At 46.2% G+C, this 17622-nt stretch overlaps 2 protein-coding genes across 5 annotated transcripts in view; one reads left to right on the forward strand and one right to left on the reverse strand.

Annotated features, from left to right (window-relative positions):
* PODXL (podocalyxin like) overlaps positions 1 to 6557 on the forward strand; it is a 47148-nt gene extending 40591 nt beyond the window's left edge. Inside the window, exons 8-9 of one of the 4 annotated variants that reach the window (XM_082498161.1) lie at positions 1411 to 1467; positions 2793 to 6557. In XM_082498161.1, coding sequence (XP_082354287.1) covers positions 1411 to 1467; positions 2793 to 2987 — 252 coding nt within the window. In that variant the 3' untranslated portion in view covers positions 2988 to 6557. The remainder of the gene's footprint in view (positions 1 to 1410; positions 1468 to 2792) is intronic. The other 3 variants (XM_082498162.1, XM_082498163.1, XM_082498164.1) reach the window with 3 other exon arrangements.
* A 10352-nt stretch (positions 6558 to 16909) lies between these two features.
* MKLN1 (muskelin 1) overlaps positions 16910 to 17622 on the reverse strand; it is a 100158-nt gene continuing 99445 nt past the window's right edge. Inside the window, exon 18 of the mRNA XM_082493680.1 lies at positions 16910 to 17224. Within this exon, the coding sequence (XP_082349806.1) occupies positions 17103 to 17224 (122 nt within the window). The 3' untranslated portion in view covers positions 16910 to 17102. The remainder of the gene's footprint in view (positions 17225 to 17622) is intronic.

Here is a 17622-nt window from a genome sequence, read left to right on the forward strand (position 1 = left end):
TGACAAGAAAAGCTTTCTCAACACCCCCCTCCCCCTTCAAACCTATCTATACCCCTCCTAGGAAAAAAAAAAAATAGAAAGAAAAAGAATTCTTAAAATACCTTTATGAGTAGGGGAGCAGGACTGGGTGCCCAGCACCACCCCGACACCTTCCCAGGGGTGCCCACGGCTGTTTGCAGGGTGGGAGAACAGCCGCAGGAGGGCATCGATGCCGTACGGCTCAGCCTTTAGGAGAGCTGGGCCAGGGCCAAATTTCAGAGCAGCAGAAGCAGCAGGATTTAAGGAAGAACAGGCACAGGGGAAGGAAAAAAAAAAAAAAAAAACAAAAACCAAAAAAAACCCCAACCTATAATTTTTATCTCAGGAAGCAATTCTGGGTGGTTTTTAGTGTAGCATCCATCTGCAAGGACTGGCCGTTCCCACGCCTTGCGGCACCGGCGGGGAGAGCTCTGCCATATCCCCAAGGTTTGCGCTGGTCCCCGCTGCTCTCACTGAGGATTCAGCTGTGGAGGAGAGACAGCAACAGAAAGGAGGGGGGAAAAAAAAAAAGAGGCCAAATGATACAATAAGGGTAAACCACCCTCCTGATGGAGAAGCAAACCCCTGGGTCCCACTTCGAGTTGTTTCCCCCCCAAACCAGCTCATCCTTCCCAGGGGGGTCCCAACCCACCACCCCTCCGTGCCGGGAGCCACGTGAAGGCGAGGGATAAGGCGGCCTTCGCTTAAATGTTTGCGATGTAACAGAGACGAACACGGGAGGCAGGGAAGAGCAAACCAGCACTGGCATCAGGCTTATTTATACAAGGCTGGATTTTTTCCGGAGGGAATGGGGGAGGGTGCGAGACCTTGATAGATATTTGACCCCCTCTGTGGTCCCTTTGGAGCTTACAGGGTTTCGCAGCCAGGCTGAAATCTCGCCGGTCAGGGTGAAAAATAACCCAGCGGGGACAGAGAGCAGCATAAAACTCTTGCCCCGTATTGTTTAGAAAACAGACAGGAATAAGGTATTTTTAGCGACGGGAACACACGTCCCTCCAGTAATGTGGTGCAGCGGAACAGGTACCAGCCCTGGCTGGATGCTCTGGAGGTAAATACCCACCAGCCATAGGGTAAGGTAGTGAAACCAAAGCGAGGGATGCCAGTTCCTCCATAGGGTTCCTGCTCAGAGCACAGGAAAAGATCTTTTTCCAAGCAGTTGCAATAGGTTTTGAGAAAAATCAAACACATTTCTCCTTTCTGGATTTGTTTTGGGGTGGTTTCTTTTGTTTTCTTCCTGCTTCTTTTCCGAAAATGACTTGAAAGTTGTTTTGTTTTGGTTTTTTTTTTTTATTATTTTTATTTTTCTCCAACCCTCCTCTCCCCCCACCCCCATTTTAAACCCTGCTGTTGTTTTACCTTGGAAATAACCAGCACATCCACCCTGATCTCCCCGGGTTTGATGATGGACATGTGGCCCTGATCTTTAATGTGAGTTCCAACACAGGGATCGGAGGGGCGGGTGCCGCATCCGTAACACCCCCAGCGCTTGGTAGGGTTCGGTAGCTTTTAACAGGACTAAAGCCTACTAAAGCCCAGCTTTAAAAACACCTTCCCCTTGCTGCACGGCAGGGGGGTGCCTTGCATCCTTGCATCCATCCATCCATCCATCCATCCGTTGTATCAGCAACCCCACAGGGCAAAACAGCCCCTGCGGAAGCCCAAGTGCCTCCTCTGCTTTCAAGCATCCTGCCCCAGCTCCGCCATCCCTGCCCACATCGCCCCCAAAATGTGCAACCCGAGGAACTCCCCCCTCCGCCACCAGCATCTTCACAGCCCCCCTCCCCCTGCTAGCACCAAGCCCTGCGGTTTTGCTTCTCCATCCCTTTCCTTCTCTGTGGATTCCCTCCCACGCCTGTCTCCTGACATTTATTAGGAGCACTGTAATAAATCAAGCTGTAAATCCAGGCGGGTTTTAACAAGGGTGCCTATTGAGAGCCCTCTGCCTTCCCAAAAAAAGGACTGATGGAGGACTGCAGCTCCCTGGTGAATCCCTCCAGGGTGTGATGGGGATGAAGGACCTGACGCAGCAAATGCAGAATTGGGATGGGGGTCTGCCAGGGGGCGGAGGGGTAGGTCGGAGCCTGGAGCACAGCGTACCAAATGCCCAGGGTGATGCAGTGCCTGATTCATCCGTGAATCAGCCAAAACCATGCATGGCCAAAGGGAAAAGGGCAGGAGAGGCTGTTCTTTCCCTGCCTGGTTTCCACCGAGAGCTCCAGAATGAGGAGGGATCATGCTTATGGAGGGGCAAATAGGACAGCAGCATCTGCAAGGTGAGAACTGCCCCTGGGTCAAGGAGGAAAACAATAAAGCAGCTAAAAAGGGACAGAGGGGCAGAAAGGGGAGGGGAAGGACAGAGTCAAGTTGGGGAGGCAGGAGTGAGGATGCGGGTTCAAGGCAAAGCAGCGATGCTCAGTCTTCTTCTCAAGGTCCCAGGGGGATGGAGCCACAGGTTCATGGCCAGGTTGAAGATGGCAGCTGCTCCTGGAGGTTTCCACGTGTCTCTGGCTGCTCTTTCCTCCTTCCCACCATTAGCAGAGTCTTCTCTTGCCAGCTCCATGCTACCCCCTTGCTGCACTGGCACTGACTGCAGCCCCCAGCCTCAACCTCACTGTGAAGTTTCTATATGTAGTAATATGTATCTATACGGGGCAGCAGCCATGGCTGGCTGGAAGGTGACAGCCCCAAGGTGGCATGCACAACATGGCCAAGCTGTTTTTTCATGGGGGTTTCTGGGTTTTCTTTCCTCGCAGCAGCGCCTGACCGAGGAGCTACAGACGATGGAGAACGGCTACCACGACAACCCCACGCTGGAGGTGATGGAGACCTCCTCCGAAATGCAAGAGAAGAAGGTGAACCTCAACGGCGAGCTGGGGGACAGCTGGATCGTTCCTCTGGACACCCTCATGAAGGAGGACCTGGAGGAGGAGGAGGACACACATTTATAGGATACAGAACTCAAGCAAAAAAACAACTACCACGCCCCCCCAAAAAATCATAATCCCTACACACACATGCACACAACTCCAAAACAAGGCAAAACTCCCAACAAACCCCAGAAAAATCCCTTAACGAACTAATCATGGCCCCTTGTGCCACCACATGGGGTGCAGGATGGAAGAAGAAGGGACATGAGAGGACACCTCCAGGGCGCATTGTCATCACAAGCCACCATGGTGGGCACATTGTCAACACAAGCCACCACGGTGGCTGCATCCAGATGAGCATCCTCCATCACCCGCAGGTGCTCAGCAGGACCTACCACGCCAGACCTGACCAGCCATGGGTGAAGGGAGTGGCTTTGCTCCCGAAGAGCTGCCGGTATCTCCCCCGAGCATGTCCCTTCCTGTCCCACGTCCGACCACACCAACCACAGCCTCCAGCTATCGAGCAACTCGAAAAATAAAAAGAAATAAATGTAAATAGGATGGGAGAGGGAGCACAACTCCCAACAGCAAACCGGCACCTGGCAATTAAGAGCTAAGAAAAATCCTCTGGCCCACGCGGTTTAGTCATCGCTCTGCCCTCCCCGACGTGAAACGCCCAGGTATCGAGCGGAAAAAGCTGGAACAGCCTGTTCCTTTTTAATTCAGTTTCCATCCTCTCCCCATACACTGCTGGCTAAAACGCACAAGAGCCCCACATTGTGCCACAGGCGAATGAACGCATCCAGACCTGGCTGGACAAGGGGGGAGATGCAGCAGTGCCAAGTGATGCTCAGTCCCACGCCACCCCCAGCTGCGCCGCAAAGGGCCACGGGACAGATCCTGCACCCAGTTGGAAACCAGGAGAGGCACAGCAGCTTCTTGTATTGACGCAAAGGGGAGGGAGAGGAAAAGGAGTAATTCCGTGAGCTCATCCCTCCTCGGAAGGGCGTAACGAGACCAAGAGCGATGCCTGGTCGCCAGCCCAAGCGCAGGGTTGGGGTTTCAGGGTGGAGGAGCCCAGCTCCAGCGCAGACCAGCTCTGCTGCTGCATTTCCCTACAGAAGCATTAATTGCCTTCCAGTAATTACGCAGCAGCATCTCATGGCCCACATCCATCCTTCCCCGAGACCGCGGGTTACGTGCCCCGTGACGGTTTGTGATTTTTGTGGTCACGTTTTCCTGCATGAGTAGCAGAAGAGATAAAAGGGCAACAGAAGCACGAGCCAGGGAGCTTGGCGGTATTCAGGGTTTTCCATCGGTACAGCCCTCGGTGTTCCCTCCCCACGAGGTTTGTAAGCTCAGTCCACATCCTCAAGCTTTTCTTCAAAAGCAGGTAAAATAGCAGAGACCTCCAAAGAAAACTCCAGCTCAGCAGCAAAACTGGGACCGAGCTTCGCCCTGCAGCCCTGGCTCTCTTGTCCAGGTCTCCCTTTGCCGTCAGTCTTTAGAGGGGGGAAGAAAAAAGAATATGCAGGAGCAGAAACAAGCTGGACTGAGGCCGTTTCTGATTTTCTACTCCCCATCACAGCTCCTAAATGGCTCTAAAAGGACGGGGAGAGTTTCACACCTTTGCTCTGGCTTCAGTGAAGCAGCTCAGCGGCAGCGGAGGCAGGGATCGGAGCAGGGCTCCATCCTCCAGCACACAGGGCAGAGGGGAGAGGACCAGAAGGTCTCTTGGGCAAATGTATCTCCCAACACCTGAGGATGGTGGTGGTCCCAAGCCCTCTGCGAGCCAGAGGAGCTGCAGATGAAGAGCGATTTCCCAGCACAGCCCTTCCTCTCCCCTGCTTGCCATAAACGGCACATTCACCAACGCACAACGGGGTGATTTCCTTCGGGCTCTGCCACCAGGTCAAACACGATGGGCAACCGCTCCCACGGCCACCCTGAACGAGGGGAAAAGGGGAGCCGAGCAATGGAACGCTTGGAGAAACCCAGGTCGAGCCAGTCCTTGGGAGTGCTCGCAGAGGAGAGGGTCGAGATGGTTTGCTCAGCCCCAGGACAGAAGCTGGCAGAAGATACGTCTTCTCAAAAGGACTGGCTCTTCTCCCTTCTCTCCTGCATCGAAAGGCAGAGTTTGAAGTGTTCAAACCGATATATTTTTGTATGTAAATATTCCTGCTATTCATTAGCAATGTATTCAGCACACTTCACTTACTTGTGCACTGCACTACGGGGAAGTAATTTTGGAGGGAGGGGGGGGAATTAAGAAAAAAAGAAAAAAAAAAAAAGAAAAAAAAAAAGAAAGAAAAAGCTAAAGGCCAGTCTGGTAGGGGATCAAAATTCAACACCAAGCGGGAAAACGCCTCTCACCCGGATAATCCTGCGCCACGGCTTTGTCCCCACTCCAGCAGCATCGAGTTCAGCTCTTTAACGTCGCAGCAAGGCTCAAAGAACCAGTCTGGGCGTTTGCAATTGCTTGCGTGAGCGTGTCCGCTTCCCAGTTGCCCCGAGAGACGAAACAGCGGGTCGGTGACCTTGCGTTTCTGCCCTTCGCAGAAAATAAACGCGTCGAAAACACGGGGCAGTGGCGAGGCTTCGGCTGCAGGGGCTGGCACGGCCGTACGGATGGCTCTGGCAGAGCATCTCCAGGCGGTCGGGTTTTGGCATGTGCCTAAGATCCCCCTTCCCAGCGAAGAGATGCCAAAGTGCTTTAATGAATCAGGTCCAAAGACTTTCCAGAGAACCCTACAAAGGCTTGAGATCAAGCAACCTTAAATCTTCCCGAGCAGAGACCAGTGAAGATATTAACTGCTCAGCAAGTGCTTATAGTGATTTATATTTGAATAGGAATTGTACATTTATTTATTTTTCCAGACACCATATTTTTAAACCACTAATATTTTATAGTAGATTTTCCTTCCCCTATTTAAAGAACTATTTCCACAGGAAAAAAAAAAAAAACAGTACGTTTTTTATGTTGAGAACATTCTTTTTGCAAAAAAAAAAAAAAAAAGTATCAGGTAGGAAATGCAGTGATGAGCATCTTTGGCCTTAATCCTTCCCTTCATAGACTGTAGCCATAAATTGTTAGACCAAAAATAAATTAAAAAAAAAAAAAATTACCCAGGCATTTCCTCCCTCCCTGCCCCTCCTCCCTTCCCTGCGCTCCCTTTCTCTCCCCCCAAAACAGCTTTAACATCCGACACGTTGTACAAAGAGATTATCGCTCTTACCTTTCGGTGAGAGTTTTGCAAGCAGCTCAGATGTCCTTGCAAGAGACTTTTCTATTTTCAGAGTGTCCCAAGGAACGTGTAAATATTTTAGGACCGTTTATCTCCCGCTCACAGTGCCATGACCCAACTGACGAGGTTGATACTGTGACTGTTGCCTACAGGAGACATACAGGAGAAGACATAATCCATAAGGACTGCAGAAGGAGAACCTATTTCCTAAGGCGGCTACCCGTTGAACCTTGCACATATACTAGAGCTCTTACGTACTGTATAGCAGCATCTCTCACGGGGACAGGAGTCTGATTTACACTGGAATTTACAGAGGAACTGGATTGTAGACATTCTTCTTGCATTTTCCTACAAATATATTTTGAAAGCATCATGTATTTCTGTCAATAAACATTCTTACGTAAAAGACTCATTTCTTGGCTGAGTGAAAAGGAGTGGGGGGAGCAGAGCTCGTGCCCGAGAGCCACAACTAGTCGTTGTGTAGCTGTTACAACTGGCTATGGTTTGAGCTAATTTGGAAACCCAGCACAGGCTCTGCATGGTCCTGCTAGCACGAACATGTAAAATTATTAGAGAAGTGGCAGTAAAACCAAGCCAGGCTTTCAGAGGTAGCCAGCCATGGAGGAGCTGGTATTTTTCCCATGCGGAAGAAAGTAGGATTAGTGGTGAAAATACTTCTCTTAATTAAAAAAAAAAAAAAATAATAAAAAAAAAATATCAAAGACCCAGAGGGGTGGGATGCTCCGTTGATGTGGGTGAGGGCAGCCCCACCACGGCCAGGGCACCTCTTTGAACCGTTAGAGGCTTTAGGTTCGTGTGGGCAGGAAGGGAGAGGGGGGTTGCCCTTATTTCTGCACAGCATCCTCACTCAGTCCTGGCAACCTCTCCTTGCCCTTGGGTCGGGCTGTGGAGAGGGAATCAAACCTCATGCCCCTAAGCCAAGGCAGCCTAACGAAAGAGGGCCGTCAAGCACGGACAACAGCGGGGTCAGCAGCAGCATGGGCAGTTCAGCATTTCCTTCAAGTTTTCCTTCAAGTGCCCAAAGTAAAACATTTTGTTCCAGGTTAAGTTTCCGCTTATGCAAAGGAAAAAAAAAACAAAACACACCCCACCCCCCCCCCCAAAAAAAAAAAAAAAAAAAGTAATTTGGTTTGATTCAAATATTCAGAAGTGGGTGGTTTGCATCAGTCTATGTTTTAACTCCATGTTCCTCCCCAGGAAAAGATCTTGCAACTGCTAAGCACCCGCCGGATTTATGGGATACAGACCCTGCCCATCACCGATTTCAGGGAACAGGATATTTTGTCAGCTGTTCGCTGAGCAGAGGGACTCCTCCAGCAGGAACAGTGCCTGCCGCCCCGCCAGAACACACCACCCGTTCCACAACTCCTGCACCACTATAAGACCTTCAGGCTTTATTTCCCCCCACCCATTCTCAGAAGCAAGCGATGTTAGAACGAACAGATCTTAAATAAACACCCTTGCTAGCATATACATTTTTATTAAGAAAAAAAAAAATGAACAAAATACATTCTCTCCTTTATGTACATTACATACAACGTAACTACATTTGTAGATATTTCTCGTATCATTAATTCATTTATGTACAGCATGGGGCTTACATATCAACCCAGAAACTATCAAAGATGATTTATGCCAAGGAAGAAAATTAACACTGCAGGCTGAGCAAAGATGATCCGTTTAGCTGTAACAAAAAGAGCGGGATGGGGAATCGCCAGAGTCCGTGAACGATGCCTGTAACCGCCACGGGCTCAACATAGGACTAGTCAATGTTTGACTCGTTTATTAAAACACATGCGCGATTCACAGCGTTCATCATCCCACAGATGCTCCTTTCCAGCCCAGGGCTGTCTGCACCTCCTGTGGTCAGGTGTCCAGAGACAACAACTGCAGGACAGACACCAAAGGGAATTCAGACGGACATCGGAGTTTGCGGGATTGCTCTTGCAATGTTTCAAGTTGCATGCCAAAATAGAAAAAGGGGCCAAATTCTGGACAGGGAGAGGACACTCAACTCCAAGCACTACACAGGGAATAACCAGCTTTTGGGGACCACATGAGGGTGCAGAGGACGAGATAACGAACAAAGGTCCAGACAAAAACACCACCACGCTGTATAGTGCTACGACAAGAGTAGAGGCAACAGCTCAAAGAAACAGCTTGAAAAAGCGACCCTAAGCAGGTGATGGTGTCCTGCCAGCCAGCTTAGCGGTGTTTTACCCCAAGATACCCAGATCCCGTCTGTGCTATCAACGCATCTAGAACATAGAGGTGGTTTCAGCAGTTTCAAAGTACACCGTTCCAAGGGAAAATGTTTACCGAGACGACATACTTCTAAAATGAGGCACGTTGCATCTCAGCATCTAAACATGCAAGATGAACAAGACCACCAGCCTCCAAGGATGGGAACCTCATCTCCCATTAACTGGGAATGAGCCACCAGGGCTTTAATTTTCTGCCCTTGGCAAAGCAGTCTGAGAGGTTTGGGCCACCTCCCCCATAACACACATAACTCCCCAAAACACATTTGTTTGTATAATTAAGCTCTTTTCTCTGGCTTACGGTCTCCCCAGCATCCCCTCATTTCCTGCTGTGGAGGAGGGTACGCTGGAAGACGTAGCAGAAAATACAGCTTTAGTAAATAGTAAGAGCTACTAATAACTAGGGGGTTGTTTTCTTTTCCACTACTCAGCACGGCAGCTTCTGAAGTGAAAAGTGTTTTGCACGTCAAAACATCAATGGGAGGGAGAGAGAGGAGGAAGAATAGGAATAATGAGGAAGAGATGAAGGAAATATTCAGCCCCACTGCGAGGTTGCCTTCCCAATTACCATGGCAGACAAGAGGGGAAAACAAGTCAGCGGCACGATAGTTATCTCCTCCATGGTTAGATAAAAGTCTTCTCCAGTATAGGAGTTCTCCGCACCACTTGGGGAAGGAAATCAGGCTGTCACCTTCTGAACAGCGCGTATCGCCGCAGGGCAAGCCGAGGTAGAAGGATCAGCCGCTGTTCAGACTGGACTATTTGCAGTGCAGTCATTGACTTGCAACGAAGAAAGCGCAGGGCAATAACTGCCATTTTCCCCTTTTAAGAGCTGAGGTTTTTGTCAAAACCTCAAAAAACCACAAAAACTTTTCAGCCTCAAAGTAGCTTCTTCAATGAACAGAGCCTGTTCACACACTGTAGCACTTTTCTATTTAGTGAAACACGCAGTAATTGATTGAATCCCTTGGGCAGCTAGTGACAAAGTCAGGATATTTAAACTGTATTTTCTCATCACTGGGGAGGAAGAACCTGTCCATTGGTATTTGAGATGTGGAGAAGACTGTAACCACTGTTGTGGTCTCGCCTTCCCACTATCACATTAATTAAAAAGCAGCTAATCTCCCTTAATCCCACCAGCAGCTTTCATCAGAAAGCTCAGAATATTTTTAGGTTTTAACAGTCTCTTAAGACTGCCAGACCTGGTCTGATAGCTGATTGTGCTGCACAATCCCCACTATGTTTGAGTAGCGTTAAACCCAGCCAGATTCCTTGCAATCCCTGCAGAGGGACTGGGGAGAAAAAACAATTTTATTAGTCTCTTTGGTGTCTTTGAGGCGGAGAGGGTGAAAGCTTGAGGTGAAGCTCCAGGACTAAAAGATCCTGGTATTGCATCACTTCCAATTGAAAAAGAGCCAGAGAATCCAGCTCACATGAAAAAAATCAGCTGTAAATAGCAGACCTACTTGTTAAGAGAGTCTTCAAAGTCCTTCCACAAAAGACACGTCTTAAACACATACTCACATGAGTTACCACTGCATTATCCCCACGCCTATTTCTCTTCCCATTCCCTCTGCCCTGCCACCCTGCAAGAATAAACCAAACCCCCCAACTACTGGCTGTTTGCCTCCACCGGGGAAAGACTTGGGATTACGAAAGCCGGTGGCAGAAACTAGGCAGAAAATAGGACTATTATTTACATGAACTTGAGAGTTGGTGTATCTTCTGTCAAACAGCTATCAGACTCCTGGTGCCACGCAAAATGAACCCTGCTGAGGCAGGAGGGAAGGTTTATCACAGCCCTGAACGTTGGGTCACGGAGGGGCACAAGTAACCAGGTGTATGCTGCAGTGTGACACTGATGGCACGCGGTGCTGCTGCTGGGAATTCAGCTCCCACGCTACCCCATCCTCACCCGGGGGGAGGAACAGGCCATGAAGAGAACAACATCAATCACAAGGATCCTCCCTGACTGCTTCAGAGGCAGCAGGAAAGGAGGTTTGCAAAGGAAGCAACCAGAATATGATGATGTGACATGGAGAAACCGATGCCTCAGTAACCACCACAGAGCTCTAACCTTTAATTCTTCAGTAGGTACTCCATTCAACTGCAGGGAGTCTGAAGGCACAGCATTGTAACAGCAGTGAACAGTCACAGAGGGAAAGAAAAAGTCAGAATAAATGGGGGAATACCCAAGGGACCACGCTTTGACCCTCATGCTGGACAGGATAGATTTTCCTTTCAAACTAGTAGCAAAACCAAAAATCTAACCCAGTAGCGCCAGTTTTGAGCTATTGACTCACCCCACTTTTCCCAGGAATGAACCGCGATGCCACGCTACAGCTGAACAGAGGCAACTGATTTCTGACAGCACTCAAATACTTACAGTCTCCAGGTCGTCAGTAAAAGCTGTGCTGACTTATAGCGAACAGCTGGAAGCCAAGACAACATGTACCTTTGTCTGCAGCAAGTATAAATTAAGATTTCAGGGTACTGAAGTGATGCACTGACAGCAGCTTAAGCAAGTCTGCTGCTGTAGATATTTGGAAGCAGAGTGCTGAATTTGGGTCACAGCAAGTACCTGGAGTTCATCACTAACAAGTCGAGTTCAAATATATGAAAGCAAAGGAGACAGCAGCAATATGTTACCTGTAGGATATGTGCTTGGGGAAAATGCTGCCTTACAGACCTCTACACCTAAGCCATAGAGCTGGCGTTATATACAACCCACACAGCCGCTATCCTCTTCAGAGGTTTATGTATATAACCAAAGCACATGTGGATAATCCAAAGCTCCATCCAGTTCTTTGACCTCTGCCAGGAATGTAAAAAGTATACCTGCTGGCATCAACCATGACGTTTTCTTGTGGGACTCTCAAACAGCAATAAGCAGGTCATTAACTAGCTTCCACTCTAAAACCACGTTTGGATCCACTGCCTACAGATAATAGCATCTGGAGTCAATTTATCCAAGTGCTGAGCCATGTACTATTATAAAGGTTCCAGTACAGTAAACCTACTTTTTCCACTCCAACTTTTCATTATAATAGAGGCTTTCAGTCAAACAGGGATTTTGCCTCTAAGTCATTACCACAACTTGAATAATTTCCAGCATAACCTTTTCCATGACACGATATGATCAGGTCTACCATTCCCATAGGTGTTTAGACACACTAATAAGCTTCCGACAGTACATTTACATTTCAACAACATTTACAGCTTATACACTACTATCAATCTATATCAAGAACAAGTCATATAGTTGTTCTTAAACTCTCCTCTGACAAAATAAGACCCGTCTCCAAATTATCATGTGTACTTACTAAAATTGGACAAGCTCATTCAGAGTTTCTACAATTTTTCCCCTAATCAGAAAAGCAATATTTTTTTATTTTTTTTTTTAACTGGGCCCACCTCTGTTTCTGTAATAACTACAGCTATAAAACAACACAAGCACTTCCAGAGACATACATGAATTGCTTTTACTGTCAGGACTTCACTTGACAATAGCCAAACATTCCTCAACTCCGAGCCAACCACAACTAATAAGCTAAAATTCAAAGCATACACAGGGACGCAAGATTTCACAAGACATTTTTCCACTTCTAAAAACAAAGGTACCGAATGGAAATGTATCTAATATTTTTTGCCATTTTCCCCAGAAGCAGCATAGTATTACATCAACAGAATTACCGCACGTACAGAGATGTAGGAGCATTCATGTTTAAGGTTGCGCAGCGCTAATTCATACTAAAAGTTTCATTCAATAAGCTCTATAAAAGCATTTCCTTCTCAATTCTTAAATACAGGAGGCAGCAAGAGAATTAATAGTATTAGCATTACAGGTACCCGCCACCCTCCTGCATTTGAAACAAGTGGCATTAATGCTGATTTTTCTTACAATCGGAGCAGCAAACAAGTTTCAAGTGTTTTTCAGAACACTGCTCTGAATTTATCACTCGCTGCCTGCGGCACTCACAAGCAAAGGTTTGCACAGAAGGGCAAGAACGGTCTACAACTTTGTGACAAAAACTCCTTTCTACAAATTTGCGTGCATCAGGAAAATAATTCGGAAAACAGCTGTTCCACAAAGCCCTATGGAAAACACTCTTCCAGAGTCATTACTCTGCTTTGGAAGGATTCTCTTCTGGAAGAGGAGCGAGCTAATGGAGACCCTGAGACTTGTGGCTGCAGATTGAAGACCACAGATAAAGCTGTCACGATCCCTTGCCACCAGACCCGCACCTCTGCAAAGAGCCTGCCCCCCTGCAAATAGGGAGTCCCATTCATTTGCTCACTGACCCTTTAGCCATTAAATTTTCAAACTCGGTTATTATAATCGCTGACCAAATTACTTTAAGCCTGTCACTGCATCCTTACTCCAGTACAATTTTCATATAGTTATGTTTTAGTATGTTCTTTGGGAAAGTTTCCTAATTTCAACTCCAGTTGCCACTTCACAAGGCAAGTAACTTAGACAAATCTTTCCAATTGGGTTTTCACAGACTGATTTTCCAAAATGAGAGCACTATTTTGCCAATCAATCTTCTGGTAGGAACCTCCAGCTTGTCCCGAGTGAATGCACACCAGGGTGTGCACACAGAGCCATCCTGGGCCAACAGAACCAAACCCCAAACATTTATTTACACTGGATTTTGCTACCTAAATGACACATTTGGGATACTGTCCAGAAAAAGGGCAAACTTAACTCTTCCAAGACAAAATTCCCCCTCCTTGTTATACTCAGCAAAAGGAAGAGATGTTTATGAATAAATACATCACAAATGTTATCTTTCAAAGAGCCAGAAAAGAAAAGCTACAACTAATTTCAATAACCACTTCGCATCACCCTTTGGGTCTCCCCGGTGAGACCCTCAGAAAAAGGGGGCAAGGAGGTGGCTGTCACCTCCTCATTTTTAACAACATTATCTAAGTAGGTCCTTCCGCCACCTGCCACATGAAAATGCATTAGGTCACACTGCAATAGCAGTACTTGCTTGGAGAAGTCCCTTTGGAAGAACTCATCAGGACTTGTGCCTCACGACTACTATGAGGAGTTGCTCAAGAAAAACCTTAAAAAACACACTTAATTCTGCCTAATCCAAGTGACGAAAAATCAAATCCAAAGAGTTTTATTTCTCTAGGAAAACGTGTCACTTGATAGGAACAACTCTGCATACAGAATAATTTCATGTTTTATAAAGACATGATCTACTGAGTAATATTGTAAGGGCAACCACACTGAAGGCCAGTGTCAGTGAAGAACCAAACTCATGGATCTCAAGAGGATTTTTAAAAAAAAAAAAAAAAAAAAAGCTAAATCAGGACTGAAGTCTTGATGTCTGTATCAATAAAGTTTATTCCACCCTGACTTGCTACAGCTTTAAAAAACGTACCAGAACCTTGTAGCTTTGGCTTTGAAGACCCCAGTATCATACGTGAATCCCCCTCTGACAACTAACGATGCTTTCTTTTGCAATACCTTATTTACAAGTTAACACATAATTTAGAGATAAACTACTGTAGTGCAGAGATGATGCCATGTTAAATCCATACACAAAGACACCTTATAATGTAAGGTAAAGGCAAGTGTAGTATGTTTATCTTGGCTAAGCTAAAAAAGCAGTCTCTGCTCCAGCCTGCAAGCAGTAAGGTTGAGATTCAAAGAATTCTCACCTACAGCTTGTGTATTTATAACATAGCATGCACCGTGCTGTGAAACATTTTCAGGTGGCCGTTTTCAGATCAAGTGGGTGTCTTTTCTGTTTGTATTTTGGTGTATCTGCAATGTTCACGTCTAACGCTTTCCTGGAATATCACCAGTACCTTTAAAGAGCTGCATGTAATTAAATTCAAATTCCCTGTAACTGCTTGTCAATAACTGGCTTGTTTTGATAGGAAATTTATACTTCACTGCTCAAATTTTTAATTGGTTTTTAAATCAGGTACTGTGGCATACACCGATGCAAAGAAATCATTTAATTTTGACTCCTAGATTTAAGGACACAGAACCAGGAAAGACCCTTGGCTAAGCCACAAAAACCTTTCACTTTGGATTAACCTCTCTGGCCACAGGGTGCCTCTGCTGCTCCACGAATACTCCAAAGCTGAGCAAATAGTTTCTGCTGGTTAATCACCAGCTGTAATCCATAAACTGTAGCCGTGCAAGCTGAAATCGATCTGCTCGGGATAAAGTTAGGTCAATATTTGATCATCCTGAAGTGCTCTCATTAGCTGGGATTGTCAGTCCTGCAGAAGCAATGTTCACCTCGCTCAGAAAAATGATTCATTTATGCTATGCTATAAAAAAACCTGAGCCGGGCTGTCAGGCTTTGCATGCACTCCTGACGCAGAGGACAATGAGTTTTGATCGAATTTCTATAACACAAATCAAGCCTGTCATGATGCACTGCTTAGCACCAACGCCACTCACAAAGCTTTTGGCGTTCCTAAACTTCCACTGTCTGCTCACTGGGGCTCCTCAGTCTAGCTGTATCTTTTGGGTTCAGCCTCACACATAGTCGTCAAAGGAGTACACAAAATTTTACAAAGAGCTTGGTTGATTAGAAAACTGTCACAAAAAGCAATTAAACATCTGATTAAAGTTGGAGAGTACACGGGCAATGAGATCAAGTGATAAGGGAGCACAACAGCACTAAAATTTTAAGTATTAGAGGGCTGCAGCATTTTGGCTGCTTGCATTAAAAGTGCTCAATTCAATCTCAATGGAAACAATGCGTCAACTGGCACATCGCCCTGGTATAGCACCGCCGGTATCTACATTCGTACCATATAAGCTCCATTCTAACTAGTAAATAAAGCGTCAGCAAAGGTAGCACATCATAAAGCGTAGCAGTGACGTAAAACTTTCCATGTCACTGGGAAGAAAAAAAAAAAAAAAAAAAAGCAATGTTCCAAAGAAACAATTTAATGAGTTTTCATTTACTGCACTATGTACTGAGTGGATTCTTCCATGGACATCTGATTTGCCATCCACAGAAGTATACAATGTCTAAACAGTCTCAAGTTACAGGTTACTTAAAAACACTGTATTTGTATAGTCCTCCCTGAAGACAAAGCAAAGCCCAACCTCTAACATATTGTTCCTTTCTAAGTGATTAAACACTGAGTACTTAAATTTATTTCTGACATACCAGGACTACAAAAGTCACACAAAGAACATGATAAAGAGGCAGTACAATGCAATCAAAGCAAGCAGACACTCGAGCTCTGAAAAAGACACTTCACTAACTCTTTATTTCAAGAGTCCAAATCATCTTTGCACACACAAGACTTCCATCAAGTTCAACAGGAGTCGTGTAGCCACAGTGGGTGCAGCAATGACACCCTACTGGCATGAACATTGCTGGACATAAAGCTTTGCAGTCTCATATATATATTTACATCTGCCAGTTTGTACTAAACGCTCACTGACACCGAATGCGAAAAGTTGCTAATGCTGGGTACGCATATCCTTCATTCCACTTCACAGTGCAGCACCAAGCCCTTACCTTATTTATAAAGAAGGCTTTCAGCGAGGAAGAATATATTTTCTACACATATGCATCAGCTTGCTTTCAAAGAGATTTATGCTAAAAAGGCCTCCCTTACATTCAGATGTAGGTTTAAAATGCATTTAAAAGTGAATGAGATGCACTACGTAGGAAGGAGACAAGCTGTTGGGAGCAGTCCTCTTTACATTTACACATTGACAAACGCACACAGAAGCATATAGGTGCATGTAAACGAAGACAATCTGCTTCGGAAATCCTACACCCAACCTGGTGTCAGGTTGCAGAGGTTGGGTGTACATGTGGTGGAAGACCCAGTTCTGCCGGGCTCTGCGAGGACCTGCACGGTTTCTCATGGGAAGAGCACGGCAGTGAAAACAGAACAATCCTTCAAAAGGGGCCTGTGCAGGTAACGACTGCACTTCCATTTCCCAGCGGTTTCTCTGAGGTTCCCACTTGCCTGTCAGGTCTAAGTGGAAGGCTCCAGAGAACGGAAGATAGCCATTTAGGTATTTAGGTTTAGACCAGGTATCAGATGCAATTCGACACCACTGTCAGCCGGGTTCTGGGACAAGGACACAGGTAATTTGTAACACGTGTTCCCCTTCACATGACACACTGCGATTACAAGACTCAAGACACATACATTACTATTACCTCGACGCGTGTCAGTGTCCTGCCGCCAAGTTATTCAGCTGCTGAGGATGGAGTTGTAGGATAAAGCAATGTATCATGACTAGCTACAAATGAGCCAAGAACAACCTGCCCCCATTTCTCATGAAACCCAAAAGAAACCCCATCATTTTTAATTCCAAACAACCCACAAATCTCAATTTTCCCCTACAGGCAAAAACAATCACTGCACATTTGGGTTTATTATTGTTTTTCTTTCCCCCCATCTTTTCATCTTACATTTGCTAACTCAAAATCCGAAGTCAGAAAAAATATATCTATTTAGTCAGCAGTACGTCAGTTACATTTTATTAACCTACTCCAAGGGAAAAGCTTCAGGGATTCACCATACAAGTATAAAACCCCTTCCAAACACCTAGGGGTTACTATATTACTCCATCCCAGCAGTCAATCAATGCAGTAAAAAAATTAAAATACTGAAAATGGATGCTTTTCCCCTCTTCCACATGTCCCGCGATTGCTTCGTTACAGCGTGATGAGGTCTACCAGGTTGCCTTTAGGAGGGGTCATGTTGTCCGGAAAGAAGTTGACTAGCGTATCAAACAGCTGAGTTCTCTGCGCATACGTGTGGTCAACATCTGAAAACCCTGGGGGAGGAAGAAAAGGAGAAAGTCAGTGCTCACGACTTTAAACGCTCAGTTTAGCTGTGGGATATGCCCATTGTCCATTTTGGATGGATGTTAACTATTTGCTACTTCTGCCTCAACTAACAAGGCTGTCAGCTCTCTGTCCCACTACTATGTGCATATACACACAGAGATCACGTCACCCCAAGCCAACACTGCAATCAAAATGCCATAAAAAGTAATGGGCAAACGGCTGTCAAGCTCATGGACAGTCCTGAAGAAACGAAGGAAGTGAGAGTCCTCAGGGGACTACTCTGATGTCCCAGAAAACAAAATCTGTGTAGCTATTTTTATTTGGTGTCTCGTTTCTTCTGTCCCCAGGCTTTCCTCATTATCTTCACTACTGTCTTAACCAGAAC

Source organism: Vanellus vanellus (genome assembly GCF_965231255.1).
Source record: "Vanellus vanellus genome assembly, chromosome: 1".
Classification (NCBI taxonomy): Eukaryota; Metazoa; Chordata; class Aves; order Charadriiformes; family Charadriidae; genus Vanellus; species Vanellus vanellus.